The sequence below is a fragment of the Alosa pseudoharengus genome, unplaced genomic scaffold (genome assembly GCF_046254945.1).
Source record: "Alosa pseudoharengus isolate Yale_2024_CS ecotype anadromous, Long Island Sound unplaced genomic scaffold, YU_APseudo_1.1 YU_APseudo_1.1_scf_13, whole genome shotgun sequence".
Classification (NCBI taxonomy): domain Eukaryota; kingdom Metazoa; phylum Chordata; class Actinopteri; order Clupeiformes; family Clupeidae; genus Alosa; species Alosa pseudoharengus.
The window spans coordinates 9631092-9650953 of NW_027468598.1; the positions used below are offsets into that span (position 1 = coordinate 9631092).

The window sequence follows — 19862 nt, forward strand, 5'->3', positions numbered from 1 at the left end:
TCTCTCATACCTCTCTCCTCCCTCCTTCTCTTTGTCCCTCTCCCTGGTTCCATCCCGTCTCTCATTCTTTGTCATCCCCCTTTCTCTCCCTCTCCCTCTCCCTCTCTCTCTCTCTATCCCTCCCTCCATCTCTTTCATCTGAGAGCAGCAGACATGACAGAGGCCCAGTCTGGGCCCAGCTCTCCCCTAATGAGCCGATCTGTCAGCCCATGATCTCCTGATGGGCCTCCGCCAGCCTGTCTGTCACCGCGCGCCCCTCTGTTTACAGATTAGCGGCAACACGCGCATGCCAATCAGGCGGCTTCGCCGTCGCAGTCGCTCCCCGTCTCCAACGAGAGAGCCACGCTCTGCTCCGGCGCGGAGGAGGGAGCCGTGGGTACCCTGCGAGGACTGTGATTCTAATGGGTATAATGGGTATCTGTTACTGGGGGAGCAGCCGCTGTGTCGGGGTAGTACAGTGCCTGGAGGCTTGGCTGGATTGAGCACAGGTTTGTGTGAAGCATGGAGAGGTGGGGGTGGAGGATTGTGTGAGAGGTATTCTGGTATTCTGCGAGGCTCTCTGGAGAGCACTATGTTTACCATGGTAGAGGCAGGGCCGCAAGAGAGGGAGCAAGATGTTTCTGGAACATGACATGTTACGCTGCAGTAAGCTTGTGCGTGTGTGCGTGTGTGCGTGCGTGCGTGTTTGTGTGTGCGTTTGTGTGTGTGTGTGTGCGTGCGTGTGCGCGCTGCAGCCATCGAAGGACAGTAGGTTGTAAATTCCAAAGGCGACATGGCTGCAGGCGTGGTGTAGCGCTCGTCTATGAGCCCTGCGTGGTCTGTGTGAGTTGAACGCTGCGTGATGCAGGCCAGTCATCCCTATTCCTGCGGGGGCGTTTGCACGGCCCGGTCTCTGCGGGCTGCAGATAGCTGCTGTTTAACATGCACAGTCCCACAGCTCATTCACACGCCTTGCCCAAAATAGATGGACATGCTGTACACGTTTGAGTCGAATCTCGTCGTTTTTTTTTTCTAATGTCACGAAAGCACAAAATGCCGCCAGCGCAGAATACCGGGAGAAGGGAGTTGATGTTTGGACTGAGAGAAATGATGATAGGGAGAGTTAGAGGTGGAGAGAGAGAGAGAGAGAGATGGAGAGAGGGAGGGAGAGAGAGACTACAAAGCCTGAGAGATGAAACAGTCCAATCAGTGTGTGTCTCTGATCTGTGAGGTGGTGGAAGCCTTCAGCTCTAGCAGCAAGAAATACAGCAGAAATGGGATGAGGAAGAGCATTTAAGGCTTTGTTCTAAAAGGTGGCTACTTCTGCGTACACATTCATTTATATGCAGTTTTATTTTTCCTCTGTGTGTTTGTGTGTGTGTGTGTGTCTGTCTTTCTGAGTGTGTTTGTTTGTGTGAGTCTGGGGGGGCGGGGGATGGATGGGTGGTTGTGTGAGAGGGAGAGAAAGGTGAGAGAGAGAGAGAGAGAGAGAGAGAGAGAGAGAGAGAGGGTGGGTGCATTTGTGTGTATGTGTTGCTGTGGTCTGTGTTGTAAAATAAGTGTTAAATTTGCCCTTGTTGAACTGCACAAGGTGCTGACATTATTTGAGTCAGATAATCTATCACACGCACACGGTGAGACAGCGGATGTCAGGATTGGATAGGCTCTGGGTTTCTACCTGTCACACCTGGTTATCTGTGCTCTCTCTGGGACAGGAGCCAAACTGATGAAGATTATTAATGAGGATCGGATCAAACGGCTCACCTTTCGCGATGTTGAGTCTTTCCAAAGTCTGAAATCCTCATGCCGTGTCATATACACCTTGTCAAGTTGAACTTTGTTCAAATTCTCCATAAATACTCACTGTGTGTTTGGGAAATATTCTTACTTCATCTGTCGACACGTGCAACGTTTAAACCTTGAATTTTGTTGTATTCATGTATTCTGAGGAAGCGAATTCAGACTAACAATCCCAGCTCAAGGGTACACACTGCTGTGAAAACTCTTGCGCGTCTAAGTGGTCACTTCACATTCTTAAGTCTTTGTGCTCGCTCCACCGTTGCCTTGGTCACCGAAGCCCTGCCTGAGCTGAGCTACTGCTGAGGCTCTATAATTAGAATCAAGAATGGTGCTCGCTCTCTTTTTCTCTCTCTCTCTCTCTCTCTCTCTCTCTCTCTCTCTTCTGCGAGTTCCCTTGCGTGGTAGGGGTGGTGTTTGGGTGGGGCCACTACACCTGAGCTCTACAGCCCTCTTCGTCTCTCTGGGTTCATAATCCTGGAGGGAGGAGCTGGAGGTGGGATGGGGGGGGTTAAAGGAGCCCACAGGAACAAACAGAGAGCATTTTACAACAACACTTTGTGTGTGTGTGTCTGTGTGTGTGTGTGTGTGTGTGTGTGTGTGTGTGTGTGTGTGTGTGTGTGTGTGTGTGTGTGTGTGTGTGTGTGTGTGTGAGTGTGAGAGAGAGATGTAGAGAGGGCATGTGAGCAGGTCGTGAGGTAAACCTAGAGTGAGAGAGCAACAGAGAGAGACAAAGAGATGGAGTGATAGTGAGAGTGAATGAGGGAGGCCGAGAGTGCTTCATGGGTCAGCCGTGACTCACTCCAGCGCTCTCCACAGCAGGAAGTTTGTGAGGTGAGCCACGTATGACTCAGCACGAAGGACCAGGAAGTCAGAGCAACGCAGGAACTCCTGCACCCATCACCCCAGCAGGACAGACTAGAGGCCACTCCTCAGAGCCAGCATGGACCAACACTTACCTACTCACACACTCACTCACTCATACATGTACACACAGAGACACACACACACACACACACACACACACACACACACACACACACTCTCTCTCTCAGACACACACACACACTCAGACACACACACACACTCAGACACACACACACACACACACGCCACCATCTCTCAACAGTCTCATTTAATCTGCAACAGCCTGGAAAGTTCTGAGTCATTTGTGTAACGCCGTGTTGGGCAAATCTCTCTCCAGTCCTCGCCATGTGACAGGTGTCTGGCTGAGCAGGTGTAAACACCCTGTGGGGGCGTGTGTGGTTGGAGCAGACAATGAGCACGCTCAGGTGGAGTAGAGGAGCGGAGTGGAGCCGGGTGGTGTGGGGCAGGGCGGTGCTGTGCGGTTGGGGCTGAAGGGGGTGATTAGGTGGAGGAGGGAGATGAAAGGGGAGTGCGGTGGAGAAGAGGAGGCAGCGTCTCTGATGTGGCACACAGCCCGTCTCACCCGCCGACTTTACACACACACACACACACACACAGCCTTTGTAGTCCACGGGGCGAAACATGTCTGGGAATGTGTGTGTGTGTGTGGTGTGTTTGTGTGTGAGCAGAGGGAGAGAGAGGGGGGTTTGAAGCCTCAATGGGTTTAAGCTGACAGGAGCTCTAAAACGGAGTCATCAGTTTGTGTTGCGGGGGAAAGCACCTCATGCCATGTAGGACTGTGTCACCGTCTGTGTGAGAGAGACGTGCCATACTCTATAAATGCATCCGCACATGTGGGAGTAAAGACTATATCCTCCATGCTGTGAATTCACATACGCGCACACACACACACACACACACACACACACACACATACACACACACGCACACACACACACGCACACAGAGAGTGTGGTTTTAAAAAGCCAGGTCAAGACCTTGTGATCACCTTTTCTTAAGCTGATCTCTCATCTCATCTTATCATATATGCCCCTATAAATGGGAAGTGGTGGTGTTGTGTTATGTGAGTGAAACAGGCAAGAGTATTTAAGGTGAGTTGAGGCAACTCTATAAGTGTGTGTGTGTGTGTGTTAGTTAACTGGAGCGTGTGGTGACAGGACTCTTGCTAAAAGTGACAGTGGTGTCTGAAATGTGAGCCTCCTCTATGAGGTGTCGGGGGGCTGGGCTGGCCTGTGTGTGTGTGTGTGTGTGTGTGTGTGTGTGTGTGTGTGTGCCTGTGCCTGAGGAGGTGTGAGAGAAGATGTGTGTGTAATTACAGTGCCACTCTCACACACTCACACACACAACAGGAGGGAGTCGGTTTGGGTCACACACACTACAACCAGCTGCTGCCCTTTGTCACTGCAGGGTGTGTGTGTGTGTGTGTGTGTGTGTGTGTGTGTGTGTGTGTGTGTGTCTGTGGGGATGCGTAGAAAAAGTCTCATCAAGCACATGCTAATCAGCTTCTGTGTGCCCTTGTATACAAATATAGACCGTCGGGTCTATATCTGTTGTGTCTGCGAACACACCAAGTCATTAGCACAAGAGCTCCTGTGTGTGTGTGTGTGTGTGTGTGTGTGTGTGTGTCTGTGTGTGTTTCTGTGTGTGTGTGTGTGTAAACAGAGATGTCTTTTGTCAGGTCAATGTGTCCGTTTGTGTGTGTGTGTGAGAGAGGAGTATCTGTTTGGTGATGACCAGGCAGGAAGAGATCATATTACTCCATTCATGCCACAGTCCACAGTCCCCCCTCTTACTCACCTGTGACATCACGTCTGGGGCTGCCCCTGGCACTTTAAAAGTTCAAGCCCTCAGCGTCCTGCTCACACACTCACTCACTCACTCACTGACACACACACACACACACACACACTCATGCCAAGTGTCATCAGCTGTGCAAGAAGGTCTTCTAGCTACTGTTTGGTTTTCCGCGCCGTCATTGGACAAGTACTGCTGAGTCTGCAGCCATCATGCAGGGCGCCAGCTGCTAAGGTAAGACCTGCCTTGGCCTCAGCCTCACAGGGCAGCTGATTTCAAAGCAGGCCAGGGACAGAGACAGGCTAGTCAGCTGCTGTCTGAGACTGACTCCAGATCAGTAAATCTGTAGCCTGGAGGATGGGGAATGGGGCTCTGTGGATCACATGGAAAAGAGAGAGAGCGAGAGAGATACTGGAGCAGGAGGTGAACTGTGAGGCTGAAGTATGTCTAGTGTTTCAGTGTTATGTTTACCTTCATTACAACACGACTTTACAGTAGAGTGGTCAGAGAGAAAGACATACACAGCAGAATAACTCATACTAAGGAACTTAATTGCACCGAAATAAATGAAATTAGAAATACAAATGGTAAAACATGAACTGAATTTTCCCCAGTGTAACTGCTGCTCTGGCTTTGGAAAACTCATTGGAAATGGAGCTGAACCGCACCTTTGCTTATTGCCATATGTGATGCAGTGGAATGTGCTGATGGCGGAGCCGTGTGTAGGATGCTGATAAGTGCTGTTAGTCTGTACTCTGTCTGTGCCTCTGACCTTAACTACACACCTGGAGACTGTGCTGTTCTACTCTTGCTCAGGATGATTTATCTCGCCAGTATGCAGTGAATGTCTGTCACAGGCCGATTGTTTTTACTCTCTCTCCTGTGTGTGTGTGTGTGTGTGTGTGTGTGTGTGTGTGTGTGTGTCCATCGTATCGTTCCTCAGACACTGTTGGCATTGGCACCCTCCTGGCTGCTGCGCTCTAGTCTCTCTCTGAGTGTTTGTGTGCGGATGGTTGACATAGCAGTCCGCTGACTGCTGAAGCTGAGTCTGGGCCAGCTCTCTCTCTCTCTCTCTCTCTCTCTCTCTCTGTCTGTGTTATCTGTCCAGGGCTGTCTGTGCCCACCACCGCCGCTGCCTGCCCGCCCACTCTCCCCCACACAAGTTCTGGGCACTGGAATAACACCTCCTGCCCCATGCCCACCCCCGACCCCACCACCGCTCAACGTCTCCCCCTCCTCAGCCCGACTTACGTAATGTTGTCTGGTTAAGAGAGGGCAGCACAGTGGGCATGCAAATGTCCACTCTGGGCCTGGCATGAGAATGGGCACTGGGCTTGTTGGCGCTGTGAAACTCAACAAGATTTTAGTCTGCCCATTCTAAGGCTGCCCTTGTCTCCCTCTTGAAGGTGTGAAGTTGATTTAAAAATACGCTTGTGCTCACATGTAAAGCTGTGAATGTAGTGCGTCTGGAGAGCCTCCCTCTCTTGTCTACAGTATCACATAGACTCTGATGTCAGGAGAAAGGAATTCAGTATTGTTCGAGGGGTAGGGTAGCCTACATTTTGGTCCTGAGTGAATAAGCTCTGTGTGTGTGTGTGTGTGTGTGTGTGTGTGTGTGTGTGCGTGTGTGCGTGTGCGCAACTGCGCGTGTGTGCCGACTGTGTGCAGTTTTTTGTCCCTGAACACAGTTGGGAGTTGCTGAAGTGTGTTGCTGTAATCGCCGTCTTGTGAAGCAATTTTGAAGCATAATTGCAGAGGGAGAACCTGCCACACAAAGTGATGCAGATTCATTTGTGGAAAAGTCACAATAAAAACTTTTGTCTTCTGAACCCAAAATAAACGTGTCAAAGCTACATAGTTAATTGCCTGTTTTGACAAAATGGGAATTTTTGTTCTATGCTGATTTGTTTCCGTGCATGAATAATGAACTTCTATGTGTGTGTGTGTGTGTGTTTGTGTGTGTGTGTAAACCTGACTGATGTTGTTGTCAGTGTTGATGAAGATGATGGTTGACTGTAGTATCAATAATCTGAGTAAAAGCAGTATGATTAATTGGCTGTTTTGACAAAAAACATTGATGGCATTGATTGTGAGACTGTGGCTGTTTTCCTTGTGTCCCTGCAGCAGTAGCATCCGCCTGCGCTGAAGATGTCGGATAATGGGGAAGTGGAGGACAAGCCGCCCGCACCACCCATGAGGAACACCAGCACCATGATCGGAGCCGGGGGCAAAGACGCCGCCCCACTGAACCACGGCTCCAAGCCCCTGCCCCCCAACCCCGAGGACAAGAAGAAGAAGGAGCGCTCCATCCGCTCCATCCTCACTGGAGGAGGGGACAAGAGTGAGTGACCATGATGGTGACCGCTATCCCTGGCCTTAGTCTAGGCCAGAACTGATCTAGGGTCTGCTCTTTTCCTGAAGAGCCTCTCCTGCAGCACTTAGCTGTTAGAGCCTCATTGTAGCCTAGTATAGTCTGAGGAGGCCTTTCATTAGACTCTAAATAAGCCAAGCATGTCCATGTGTGACTGAAACCCAGGAGTTTGTTTGTCCTGCATAATGACTGGAGCACTTGCTGTTTATGTTGTCTAAGTACAGCACTGAACAGTCCTAGTTGTCTTAAAATAGGCACCAGCAATTATGTGCTCCATCATATCTTTGGTAGGATATCTCTACATCTCTGAGTGGCTAATGTGCTGTGGATGTGTTGCCGGCTCACTATATTCCGACTCCTGCCTGTCAGTCTCTGCGCTGGCTAATTAGGTGTGGTGGTGCTACAGGTTCAGGTTTCCGCTTCCACAGGCCCAGTAATTATCAGCTGATTAGCGGTCTTAAGGGGCCTTGGGCATGACGGCGGCGGACAGCTCAGCGTCTGGTAGGATGAGTGGTGCTCAGCGCAGGAGAGGAGCGGGGACCGGTTACAGTGAGTCAGGTCCTGATCAAGGCTCCGTCTATTCTCCGAATTTACACTTGGGAGGGAAAATAACGGACACTGTGGAGTCAGTTTGAATGAAGCTTGATCAAAACAGCCGTTTCTTTTTTTTCTGCCATTTTCATCTTTTCTCTTTTTTTATCTTGTTTCTCACCCTGACCTCCTTTACTCTCTCAGCCAATAAGAAGAAGGAGCGCCCGGAGATCTCCCTCCCGTCGGACTTTGAGCACACCATCCATGTGGGATTCGACGCCGTCACTGGAGAGTTCACGGTAAGAGGGCGCTCTGAGTGACCGTGCCACGGCTACACGGCCTGACCGCTTGCCCGCTTGACGCACATAATCGCATGACCAAACACTTACAGCAGAGATGAGCACACGTACATCAAAGGCAAACGCTCACACACATGATGATGGCTCAGGCCTCGCTCACAGAGATGAGCGTCTATATTTCTCATGCTTGCACACTGGCCATTTAACAGGTCAGTGACTGGCACATAGTACTATTCTCAGCATGAATGGTGCCCATATAAATATTCCAATTACAGCTTCAGAAATGTTATCTATCTATACAAATATTCTAATTCTAAATCTATAAATGTTATTTATCTATATAAATGTTCCAATCACAGCTGTTTGGTATACAGAGTACAGAATACAGAGTGCTTGCCAAAACATTGGGAATCGGTAAGGGATGGCAGTATTATTAAACTTAATTAATATAATCTTAATTATATTACTACTTAATATTAAACAATATTGTATTTGTTTTGTCTGTATATACTGTCATAAGGCTGTTGGATATGACAGCATGAGGTATATACTATATTCTCTACGGTATACACCCGCTGGAACTTGACATCAGATTTCATGGTTGCATGACCCCATAGATGGATGTGCCCTTGCAACTCAGGGTTGCTTTTGAACACCTCGGAATTAAATGGTAATTGAATGCAGGCAAACATGCAGAAGAGAGTAAACCTGAAAAGAAGCCAACCACTGCTGTACTGTATGCAAGTAAACACACTTAAAGGCCAAGCCAGCAGTTATCATTGACTAATTTTTAGGTACTGGTATTTGTGACATGGCTGTGTGAAATTTCAGCTAGATCACCTGGCCAGCCTCTGCATGCAGCGCTGATTGAAGCCGTTCATGATTTTGCTCGTAATGTGTATTTTTGCCTGTTGTGTGAATGCCATGCTAAATTCCATTCGGCTTGACGCACACTGCCAATTTCCTCTGAAGAGCACTGCCAGCTTAAGCATTCACAGCGTCCCACCACGGCCTGCTTACTGTGTGGGAACCACCACTGTGTGGGAGATGCACACCTTGAGCCAAACCAGGAGAAAATACTCAAACCTCTAAAGAAATGTTTTTGAAGAGAGACTGAACAGAGATTGATGACAGATGTAACGGATGCTGGCACTCCAGCTTCCAGCCACTGTGAGTGGCCCCTCTGTTCTCTCACCTCTATGGGGGGAGACCGAGGTAACGTCACCACTCGTCACCCCTGAGGCACCATGGGTAATAAGGGTTATAATGAGAGGTTGGGGATGTCTCTCTCTCTCTCTCTCTCTCTCTCTGTCTTTCCTCTCCTCTCTCTCTTTGTTCATCAGGACCACAGCAGGGCCCACTAAGGGAGATGGCTCAAATGACTTTATTGAATTAGCTCCCCAAACTGACGGCAGGAGCTATTGAGCTAAGCGGCGGCGTGCGCTCTTCACTTAGCCCTGTGAAGCCAGACCTCTCTGACTCATCTCCTCTGTGTGCATGCGTGCATGTGTGTGTATGTGTGTGTGTGTGTGTGTGTGTGTGTGTGTGTGTGTGTGTGTGTGTGTGTGTGTGTGTGTGTGTGTGTGTGACTGTCTTTATTAGGCTTAGCCCATGAGTTGTCGGGGGGTTTACAGGCCCCCCTACAGCAGCTGGCTGCCCCTGTGTCATGCTCCCATGCCTCTGTTGTGGTGAGATCAGTTTGCCCACTGCAGTAACTGGTGAGGTCCTGTCCTTTGGTTACCTCATTTTTTATTTCATTCAGTATCCTACACCTTTTTTCCTTGAGCTTCTTTGTCTAGCAGTATCTGGGACATGGATGTTCTCTTGACTAGTTTCTCAAGACATCACATCCACATGTATCTGATTCCACCACAAAATATTTCATACTGTACACACACATGCACACACACACACACTTACACACACACACACACACAAGCATGCATGTTCTCTGACCAAAATTCCTATATCCCTATTATTTATAATAGATAGGTTCTATGTTGTAGGCTCTAATGTCGGACTGTTCTGCCCGCTTCCAGCGTGAGCTGAGGAAGAGAGCCTGAGCGAGCCCTGACCCAGTTCTCTGGCCACTGCAGGAAAAGAACACTCCATCTCTCATTATTTCTCCCAGGTCTGAGAGTACTCCTAACGTGTGTGTGTGTGTGTGTGTGTGTGTGTGTGTGTGTGTGTGTGTGTGTGTTGCTGTAGGGCATGCCAGAGCAGTGGGCTCGGCTGCTGCAGACTTCCAACATCACCAAACTGGAGCAGAAGAAGAACCCGCAGGCCGTTCTGGACGTTCTCAAGTTCTACGACTCCAAAGAGACAGCCAACAGCCAGAAGTACATGAGCTTCACAGGTGAGCTCCGCACCTGAACCTCAAACACACTTCCAGCACTACCAACATTAGCTGTTGGAACCTATTAAAGGTTGCCTAATTGCTAACGCATCTCCCTTGTCTATTTCAGATAAAAGCTCAGACAATTACAACTCCTCGGCAGCCGTGGTGAGTAGTCAGCCAATAACCACTTTGTTTTGTTAAGTGTGTGTGTCAGAGAAATACACAACGGTGCTAAAGATGTATCTAGATGTAGACAGGAGTTAGTGGCTAGTGCTGGGACTAACAGGTGGAGTTGGACTGATGGTGATGACTGAGTGAGCTCCCCTTAAGCGCCCAATGAGCGCTAACTAGGACACGTGTGAGAGAGGACTGATAAACAAACGCAAACGCTGAGGGCAGGCAGACGAGGCCTGAGGAGTGATGGGGTGTGAAAGGAGGACAGAACAGGAAGGAGCAGAAGGTGGAGGAGGTGGAGGTGCAGGAGGAGCGGAGGGACGGGCAGGAGCAGAGGGATGGGCTGGGAGAGGATGTACTGTACCGTCATGGTGCCCCGCTGGCAGGCAGACAGGAGGAGAGGAGTGGCTCGGGGCCAGAGCGTGGGTCTGTGCCAACTGTAGCATCTCTCTGCTCCTGCCAGTCCTGCAGATGCGCCCTGCCAGGCTAGCTTCCTCCCTCTCTCTTCATCTCTCTCTCACACTCTCTCCCTCTCTCTCTCTCTTAATTTCTCTCTCTCTCTCTCTCTCTCTCTCTCTCTTCCTCTGTCTCCCTCCCTCCCCCTCCCTCTCTTCCCTGCACTGTGAATCAGCATCTTTTCCTTTTCATTAAGAGCCAGTATCTGCAGCCTGGCCTCCGCCCTGGGGTGGGGGAACAGGCGGACACCAGCGAGGGATCGTTGGCTACTGACCGCGGCCTTTGAGGCAGCCAGGCTTAGCGTTAGCACGCATGGCCAGTGTCAGTGGGTTTGTTGGGAATGTGGCCTGCTCTGAGTCAGGTGTGAAGGATGTGGCAAATTTAGATTACAGCAGCCTGTGCTGTGGCCGAATATGTAAACAGATGGAGCTACAGCAGTCAGGAACACGTCATCTAGGCAAGAGAGACAGAAGGTTCCGGAAACCAAAATAGAAAGATAGTTTCCCGTTAGTATCAAATTTACCTGGTTAAATAGTAACCAAAGTTGAGTTCTCCTGATAGAAACTCTGACTTATCTCGGATCAAAGTTGCTGATTGTGGATTGCTGCGTTTGTTGTTGGATTTTTATGACTGTGTTGAAGTGTGAGTCAGTTCTGTTTGCATTCGTGGCATTGCGGGCACGTTTACCGATGTGACCAACCTCACGCCCACTTCCTGTATGGCTCGTCTGTCGCCCCACAGAATTCCAAGGCGGTGTCAGAAACCCCCGCTGTGGCCACCGTCTCAGAGGACGATGACGAAGATGAGGCCACTCCGCCACCTGTGATCGCCCCCAGACCGGAACACACAAAGTCGGTGAGTGGGCCAGGAAATAGCATCATGTCACACATCTCACTGTCTTTGTCTCTATCTATCTATCTATCTATCTATCTATCTATCTATCTATCTATCTGTCTATCTATCTATCTATCTATCTATCTATTTGTCTATCTATCTATCTATCTATCTATCTATCTATCTGTATCTAATACACAATCAGTTTTATCAGCCAAAAGCTTTAACACCAAACTACTGCCCCACAGTCTATCTCTGAGTCTCAAGTTGTGTCTCAGTACCAGGTGTGGTTAAGGGGCTCTCTGTCTCAGTACCAGGTCTGTCTCAGTACCAGGTGTGGTTAAGGGGCTCTCTGTCTCAGTACCAGGTGTGGTTAAGGGGCTCTCTGTCTCAGTACCAGGTCTGTCTCAGTACCAGGTGTGGTTAAGGGGCTCTCTGTCTCAGTACCAGGTGTGGTTAAGGGGCTCTCTGTCTCAGTACCAGGTGTGGTTAAGGGGCTCTCTGTCTCAGTACCAGGTGTGGTTAAGGGGCTCTCTGTCTCAGTACCAGGTGTGGTTAAGGGGCTTTCTGTCTCAGTCCTGTCTCCTCTGACTCCTGCGTGTGCCCTCTCAGACTGCCGGGGTGTTGTGCTCTAATGAGGCCTCGAAGTTAGCCGAGTGCCTCAGTGCCGTACAGCCAACCTGTAATTGGGTTCAGGCAGGGTTTAGTTGCATCAGAGGTTCTCTCTCTCTCTCTCCTCTCTCACTCCCTCTCTCTTTCTCTCTGTCTCTCTCTAATTCAAACCTGCTATATTAGCAGGACTGTTTAGATACCAGTGATGCCAGAACACAAAGAGCAATGAAAGAACATACAGTAACATGAAAGGCACATAAGACTCCTTCCCTCTCTCTCCCTCTCTCTCTCTCTCTCTCTCTCTCTCTGCACTGGGGGCTTAGTGTTGGCCCGGGTCAGGAGGCGAGGGAAGGGTGGCAGAGGAGATGTGCCTCAGTGGATCCCCTTGATCAGCCCGGAGAGCATCACAGGGCCTTGGAGGGAGCTCTGCGGTGGCGTTGGGAGGGGTCGGGAGGCGGGGGCGTAGCGGGTGCAGGGGCTTGGCTTTGAGGCGCCAGGCTGATTAAAGGTTGCCTCTGACGTTCCTGCAGCGTTGATGGGACGTTTCAGGAAGCCCTGGCAGCTGACAGGTGGGGCTTGTTTTCCAGGAGCAGCGGCAGCCCCTTGATGTTCGAGGGTGGGTGGGATGGATGGGTGGGGGGTGGTGGGGTCATGTGGGGTGAGTGGTGCAGAGGGTGGTGCTGGGCTGTTTGATGGGAGTCTGTGAGATGAAGGGTTTGCAATTGCAGGGGGGTGGGTGGTGTTTAAGGTGGGGCCCTTTTCACTCACATTGGAGTGCTATTGCTGAAGAAACACAAACACACACACACACACAGACAAACACACACACACACACACAAGGTATTTCCATCCCTTATCTAACACAGTTTTCCGGGTACCCTTGAGAAGGGCTTCTTTGGGCTCAAGCAGGATAGCCACTGATGCTGAAGGCATCACAGTTAATGCCCAGCGGTGTGTCTCCAGGCTGTCGCATGGGCAGCTGCCCAGTGTAGTCCTCTCCTGTCCTTCTCCGCAGTGCCACTGTCAGCAATTACCCCAGGACTGTCAGACATCTCTCTCCCACACCCATAAATCTCGGCCATAAAAATGACACTCTTCCTCACCAGGGCCCGCCTTTGCAAAGACCTATTTTTGGCGTAATGTCACAAAATGCATCATTTTACTGCTCTGAGCGCTCGTGAAAAAATACAACCCACGTCAGTCCTCCTCTCTCACCACGTCACTCGGCTCTAAATACCCCCAAACGAGTTTAAGGTTTTTTTTAACGTACTTTTGAGCGGCCATTCTCTTCAAATATAGCCGTAATTAGTTTCACTAAGAATGTGCTTGCATTCCCACTGCTGGTCAAAGGTGATGGAGACTAATTTAGCGCCAACAAACAAAGCATGTGTTGATCATTAAGCCGTGTGAAGAGGGACTATTGTCACTCAGGCAAGGATATCCTCTAGAACAGCGCAGCTGTAAGGTGGGGTTAGCTTTGTAATTCAGATCATTCTTCACAATATATTGTGCACTGCTAACATTTTAGCAGCTATCAGTATGTGTCTGGGAGAAGAGACTTCATAAAAAAAGCATTCCTAAGATCCCATCAGTGAGGACAAGGAAGAAACCCCATTCAGTTAATACTCTTGGCCACTAATGACATTTTGAACTGCTTGATAAGGTTAACTCGTCCATCTCCACAGCTAGATGGCACTGAGATTGATAAAGATGTGGAGTGATGGCTTCTCCTGTGCTAAGGGCTGAGAGAGGCCACTCTGGCCTGGCTCTCCTGTCTGGTCTTTAGGAGACATTCTTGAGGCAGTATTTTTAGTGTGGCAGCCCACTGCCTGAGCGCTCGCTCACGTGGTCCTGGCCCTTTCGAGTGGCGCCTCTTCTGCCACAAGGAGTTAGTCACTCAGGGGCCTGGAGAGGAGAGGTGGGAGAAGGAGAGAGAGAGAAAGAGATGGAGAGGGAGAAAGGGAGGGGGGGGGGGGTGGGAGACCAGTTAAGCAGATACACTGAAGCGGCAGCCAACCAGTGATTTCATCAAATCTCCTGCAAGGATAAATTGGCCTCACAAACAATGGGAGCCACTGATGTTAAACCCTCCTCTGCCCAAGCAGGAAACCAAGGAGATTTGTCCCGAGCCTGCCAGGCATGCTTGGGTCCAGCAACGTTTAATCAGCAATAAAGCTGTCGCCCACACTAAGCACCGGTGCAGAAAGCGAGCGGGTTTATGAGTGGACAAACAAACCAGTCCACACAACCTTGCCATAGGCTGCATTTTGCCCACCGGATCTCCATGGCAACAATCTCCGAAAAAATGGTACAATGCCAAACTGTAATATTAAGTAATACTGTCTAATGCTTCCCCTCTTCCTCTCACTCTCTCTCTTTCTTTTTCTCTTTCTCTGTGTCTCTCTTTCTCAGATATACACACGCTCTGTAATTGACCCCCTCCCTCCACCGCCGACCAAAGATGCCGCCACCTCGCCCATCTCGCCCCCGTCGGCCGAGAGCAGTAGCCCCACCCCCACCCCCTCCTCCACAACCCCGCGCAGCGCTGACAAGACCCGCAAGAAGACCAAGATGACCGACGAGGAGATCCTGGAGAAGCTGCGTGAGTGATCATGCACTGGGCGTGTGGAGAGAAAAGTGTTCATCCACGATTACACACACACTCTCTCTCTTTCTCTCTCTCTCTCTCTCTCTCTCTCTCACACACACACACACACACACACACACACACACACATGCATTCAGGCATAATTTCACCCACAGATACCTACTCACTACTCACCCAACACACACTCATATGAACAGTCATCCATATTGTGTTTGTTTGATTTCGCGTGTGGCACAAACATAGTCATAAAACGACCCACACGAAAACACCAAGGCACAGTAACACATACAGTCTCCCCAAACCTCAGCGTAAACAGATTGCGTTTGGCAAGGACCACTGAAAAGTCCCTTGTATCCTGTCATTCATCGAGAGTCACTGGTAAAAGAGGGTGTTGAATTGCATAGTTTTTTTCCCCATGTGGTTTGCTTGATTTTTTCTTTTCTTTGTTTGTTTGTCATGTTAATCACTCTGGGCTTGCCCCTCATGCAACCATCGCATTGTGTTAAGCAACTTTTTATTTTATTTTTGAACACTCCATGCTTCAGACGTACTCAGGTCGCCCTCTACTGGTAAGGAAGGGAACTTGTCTGCCCTGCCTGGCTCCAGAGTGTCTCCCGCCCCGGACTCTTCCTTTTCTTTCACTGGTCTGAGTTCTGATTGGTTCTGTCTCCTCAAGATTCTCCGCCCCTCTCTGGTTGCCGAGTGACCCAGTTGGACTGACAACTTTCCCACAGTGTGCTCTCCTATTGTGACATTTGTTGCTGCGTTGCATTGCTAATGCATTGTCCACAGTGTCTCCTCTCTCTCTTTTGCTCTCTTTTTTCTCTCTCTCTCCATCAGTCTTCATCAGACCGTCTGTTTTCTCCTTAATTTGTTGACATTTGCATTTGCAGGTGCATTTGACCTGCATGTACCTGATTTAACCCTAACCTGTATTGATTGGAAAGGTTTTGCCCTTTTGTATTCATTTTTCGAATAATAGTTTTTAAAAAAAAAGAACTTCTGAGCATTCTATATGATTACTTTACTATGTTTTTCCACCAACATCATTTGTAACTCATAAGCGAAGTGTCTGCTTCTAAACTTTCCACCGGTTTCCATGTTAAGATCTATCAGAAAACCAGGGCCATCTATAATTGTACAAGGACAATGTCAATATGTTTGGTCTGCTAAATGGCAGAATGTGTTTCCTTTAAAGAGGTGGATGATATTGATTATCTGAGTGGCCATGGCATTTAGTGAATGCCCAAAGAGAGTAGTTTGGCCATTAAGAGTGCTCCTGATCAAAACCCTCCTCTTCTCTCTCTTTTCTTATTGATCCCTCACTCCGGTATGTCTGTCCTCCACGTTCATCCTCCTCATCCTCATTCTCTCCTTCCATTCTTCACAGCCTGACACAGTATTACCTTGTTTGCTGTCTATTGTGTGAATTTGTGTCACTCTCTTGGCTTGCAGGGAGTATCGTCAGTGTGGGTGACCCTAAGAAGAAGTACACACGCTTTGAGAAGATCGGTCAGGGGTATGTGACCAGCTGTCCTCAATACCACACGCATGAAAAGAGCTACCTACATGTACCTCCTCTTACTGATGAAAGCCTCTGTCACTCACACACTCTCTTTCTCTGTCTCTCCAGGGCGTCTGGAACAGTTTACACAGCAATAGACATTGCCACTGGACAGGAGGTAAGAGGGCAAAATGTTACAGGCAGGGTTTAAAGTGTGTGGGGGGGGGGGGGGGGGGGGCGCAGTTCCGCCACCTCAGATGAATTAATAAGAAATATATTATTTCATACCAACGACATAGCGCGATGATATTGTTAAAATAAATAGTGAGTTCATAGTTCATTTTTCCACGTACAGAGGTGACCAAGAAGCTAGCAGTTCTTGTCCAAAAAGTATTGCTACACCACGATTGCCCTGTTGCACCGACACTGGATTTTAGGGTTCCCCCACCTGCCAAATCCCACTTTAGCCATACCCACTGGCCATAAGATCATTTTAGACCCTCTGACTCATATATGAAGGCATAAGCACAATACCTTTCATTGATAGTGCCTGCATTGCATGCTGGATTGTCATGTAATGGAAGACGTACCACAGCGTACAGAAACAATGCACCTAGAAGAGAAGCAAGAATGGGGCATTTCATAGAATTAGGGCAAGACTTGATCCACTGTTCACATATCAAGATACTGCAGTGCCCTCAGGTGGCCAGGAAGAGTAACAACAATTGAGGAGCAGCAAAACTGAACACTCCTCTGAAGGAACTTCATTTAGCACACACCTGATGACCTTAGGGTGAAACATTTTCAATTGAAGATTTTATAAGACAAAAGACAAAAAAGGAACATTTCTATGGATGAGCTGGGATGGTTGTTATGGTATGTATTGTTGTTCCCATTACCCTGTCATGGCTGTCCTCCTGTTTTCACAGACCAGACCCTACTGGCCATTTAAACAGACTGTGAAGAGACGACATGACTGTTGTGCTAAGCACTCTCAGCCCAAGCTCTGTGCATTATTGATGACCAGCACATCAAGGCCTCCCTGCTCGAGGAGTTAGTCTGATTAATTACAGCCAGCCAGACAGACCCCCAGTAGGGAGTTAGCGCTCCGAGTTCTGCAGTCTGATGTGCAGTTTTTATCCTAAACTGCACTGGGACTGGTGCTGCTGCTGCTGCTTCAGTTGTTCTGGTTATTTGTGCAGCTCAGAGCTGGGTCTGCTCAGCCTGGAGAGGCTCCGGGAGAAACCCCTTGTTAGCCAGGGAGGTCTCAGCATTACAGCCGTGTGTTCCCACGAACAGTGCTCAGTCTCTTGGAAATTGAAAGACGTTGAATGTGGGATGAAATTTAATTTCCTTAATTTTCATGGTTGGAAATTGTTACAACAAGGAGCCAATCTTGGTGGATACTGGCATATGTTATGGTTAGGAATGAAGGTGCTTTGTACAGGAAGCACTTTTAATCCATAAGCCTAGCTGGTGTTATGCCTATTGTGTTCTGTTGGCAGTGTTCATGTTATCATGTGTTCTCATATGCGTTTATCTCTGCAGGTGGCCATCAAACAGATGAACCTCCAGCAGCAGCCCAAGAAGGAGCTGATCATCAACGAGATCCTGGTCATGAGGGAAAACAAGAACCCCAACATTGTAAATTACCTGGACAGGTGAGCTTCATCCACCACTTACAATGGACCAGCCAGGTTAATTACATATGCTGTTGCCCTGGGAGCCATCCTGACTGTCTTCTCCAGAGACCAAGTGCTAAAATCAGCTATCACCGCCACTCTGATGTGAACCATATAAACATGGTCGTAATTGCTTGACAGGGGGTAATATTGGTGAGTGATGGTCCCATTATGCTGTGAGGGCTTTTATAGCTAATTACATGGATCTGGTGTCTGTGCAGTTATGTTGCTTTCTATGGACGTGGTTGGAGGGGCGGGTGGTTGGGGGTATAATGTATATGCTCTGCTGGGACCTTCCGTCTTCTGTTTCCATAGCAACATGCCTTGCCCAGGCCAAAATGTTGCAAATGTTGTCTTTTTTATGTTGGTGTTTACGCTCTTGTTTCTATGGTCACACGCTTTTCCCTCAGCTATGTAACTTGATGATGTTGGATTGTCTAGTTGCCATAGCTACAGCCTGCGCTTGCCCTGGCGCGGCTACATGTGTGACTGCGGTTGTCTGGTTTCTGTAGTTACCTGGTGGGCGATGAGCTGTGGGTGGTGATGGAGTACCTGGCTGGAGGCTCGCTGACCGACGTGGTGACCGAGACGTGCATGGACGAGGCACAGATCGCCGCCGTGTGCCGCGAGGTGAGAGAGAGAGAAAGCCATTATGTCACCGTAGATCACATTACACACCACATCAAGCAGCACAGCGAGGGAGCCAGCTATGGAGACCCAGCCCCAGTGTCTCTGGCTGTTGTCTCAGGGCCATGCGTCTCAGCTGCTGACTTGTGATCAGGTCTCAAGATGCATTTTAAAACCATGTGTAAACACGCCCAGTGACTCCAACCCTTCTGTACAATGTCTCCATGTCTTGTGCCAATCTGTAACTCCAAATGCACAGGCATTGACAGACAGCCTGGCAATAAATGTGACCCTTTTTTGTGATTCTTATTTGATTCACATTTTTACCAATACCACACACCACCACAACAAATCTGGGTCTGACTTAGTGTGTCCATCCAGATTGGACTGCATGCCCTGAATGTCCCCCATGCATTAGAGCTGTTGACCTCCACCTGAGCCCATGTCTCCCTCTGCTCTCCTCGCAGTGTCTTCAGGCTCTGGAGTTCCTGCACTCGAACCAGGTGATTCACAGAGACATCAAGAGTGACAACATCCTGCTGGGCATGGACGGCTCGGTCAAACTCAGTGAGTCACTTTGTGCCTGTCCTGTTGCATCTTCACCAGCACAGCACAGCACAGCACAGCTGTTTTAGTGACTGAGCTGTAGTAGGCATTAGTCATGAGGACCAGTTTGAAATGCTTCTTGTGTCAATGTTGAAATGGGATCTGTAAGCACACTGCTTGTGTCTAAACAAGATACAGTGACCGCTTATGTGATGCTGTTGTAATTCATGTTCATGGCCAGCAGGGGGAGTAAGTGCTCCATTTACACTGCATATGAGTGCCATCAGTTTATGGTTCAGATGTAATTCTTGTGTCACAGTTGCACACTACTAATGAAAGAGATGTTGTATATTGGTAATCTGAAAACCAGTGAAATGATTGTAATTGTTCTTAAACCGTGAGTTTCTGTTTCTCCTCTTTCTCCTGTCCTCCCCTCTTCTCTTATCTCATCTTCTCTTTCTTTCCCCTTCTCTCTCCTCCTTTTCCTCTTGCCTCTCCAGCTGACTTTGGCTTCTGCGCCCAGATCACCCCTGAGCAGAGCAAGCGCAGCACCATGGTGGGGACGCCTTACTGGATGGCGCCGGAGGTGGTGACGCGGAAGGCCTACGGGCCCAAAGTGGACATCTGGTCTCTGGGCATCATGGCCATCGAGATGATCGAGGGAGAGCCGCCCTATCTCAACGAGAACCCACTCAGGGTGAGGCTGGGCTGGGCTCAGGGAGGTGTAGAGTTTGGTGCTGATTATGCAGTACTTGTGGTTGAGTAGATGTTGAGGTTATTAGTATGACAGATCTGGTTTCACAGTTTGGTATGTACCACGGT

General features: G+C 49.1%; 1 protein-coding gene across 2 annotated transcripts in view; it reads left to right on the forward strand.

The window, feature by feature from the left end:
* pak1 (p21 protein (Cdc42/Rac)-activated kinase 1) overlaps window positions 1-19862 on the forward strand; it is a 43045-nt gene that overhangs the window by 20117 nt on the left and 3066 nt on the right. Inside the window, exons 1-13 of one of the 2 annotated variants that reach the window (XM_076282026.1) lie at window positions 4607-4692; window positions 6583-6799; window positions 7565-7659; window positions 9868-10015; window positions 10125-10162; window positions 11369-11482; window positions 14486-14675; window positions 16137-16200; window positions 16315-16363; window positions 17734-17846; window positions 18380-18497; window positions 18962-19061; window positions 19541-19737. In XM_076282026.1, coding sequence (XP_076138141.1) covers window positions 6607-6799; window positions 7565-7659; window positions 9868-10015; window positions 10125-10162; window positions 11369-11482; window positions 14486-14675; window positions 16137-16200; window positions 16315-16363; window positions 17734-17846; window positions 18380-18497; window positions 18962-19061; window positions 19541-19737 — 1419 coding nt within the window. In that variant the 5' untranslated portion in view covers window positions 4607-4692; window positions 6583-6606. Of the gene's footprint in view, window positions 1-4606; window positions 4693-6582; window positions 6800-7564; window positions 7660-9867; window positions 10016-10124; window positions 10163-11368; window positions 11483-14485; window positions 14676-16136; window positions 16201-16314; window positions 16364-17733; window positions 17847-18379; window positions 18498-18961; window positions 19062-19540; window positions 19738-19862 lie in introns of those variants that run through there. The other variant, XM_076282025.1, reaches the window with a different exon arrangement.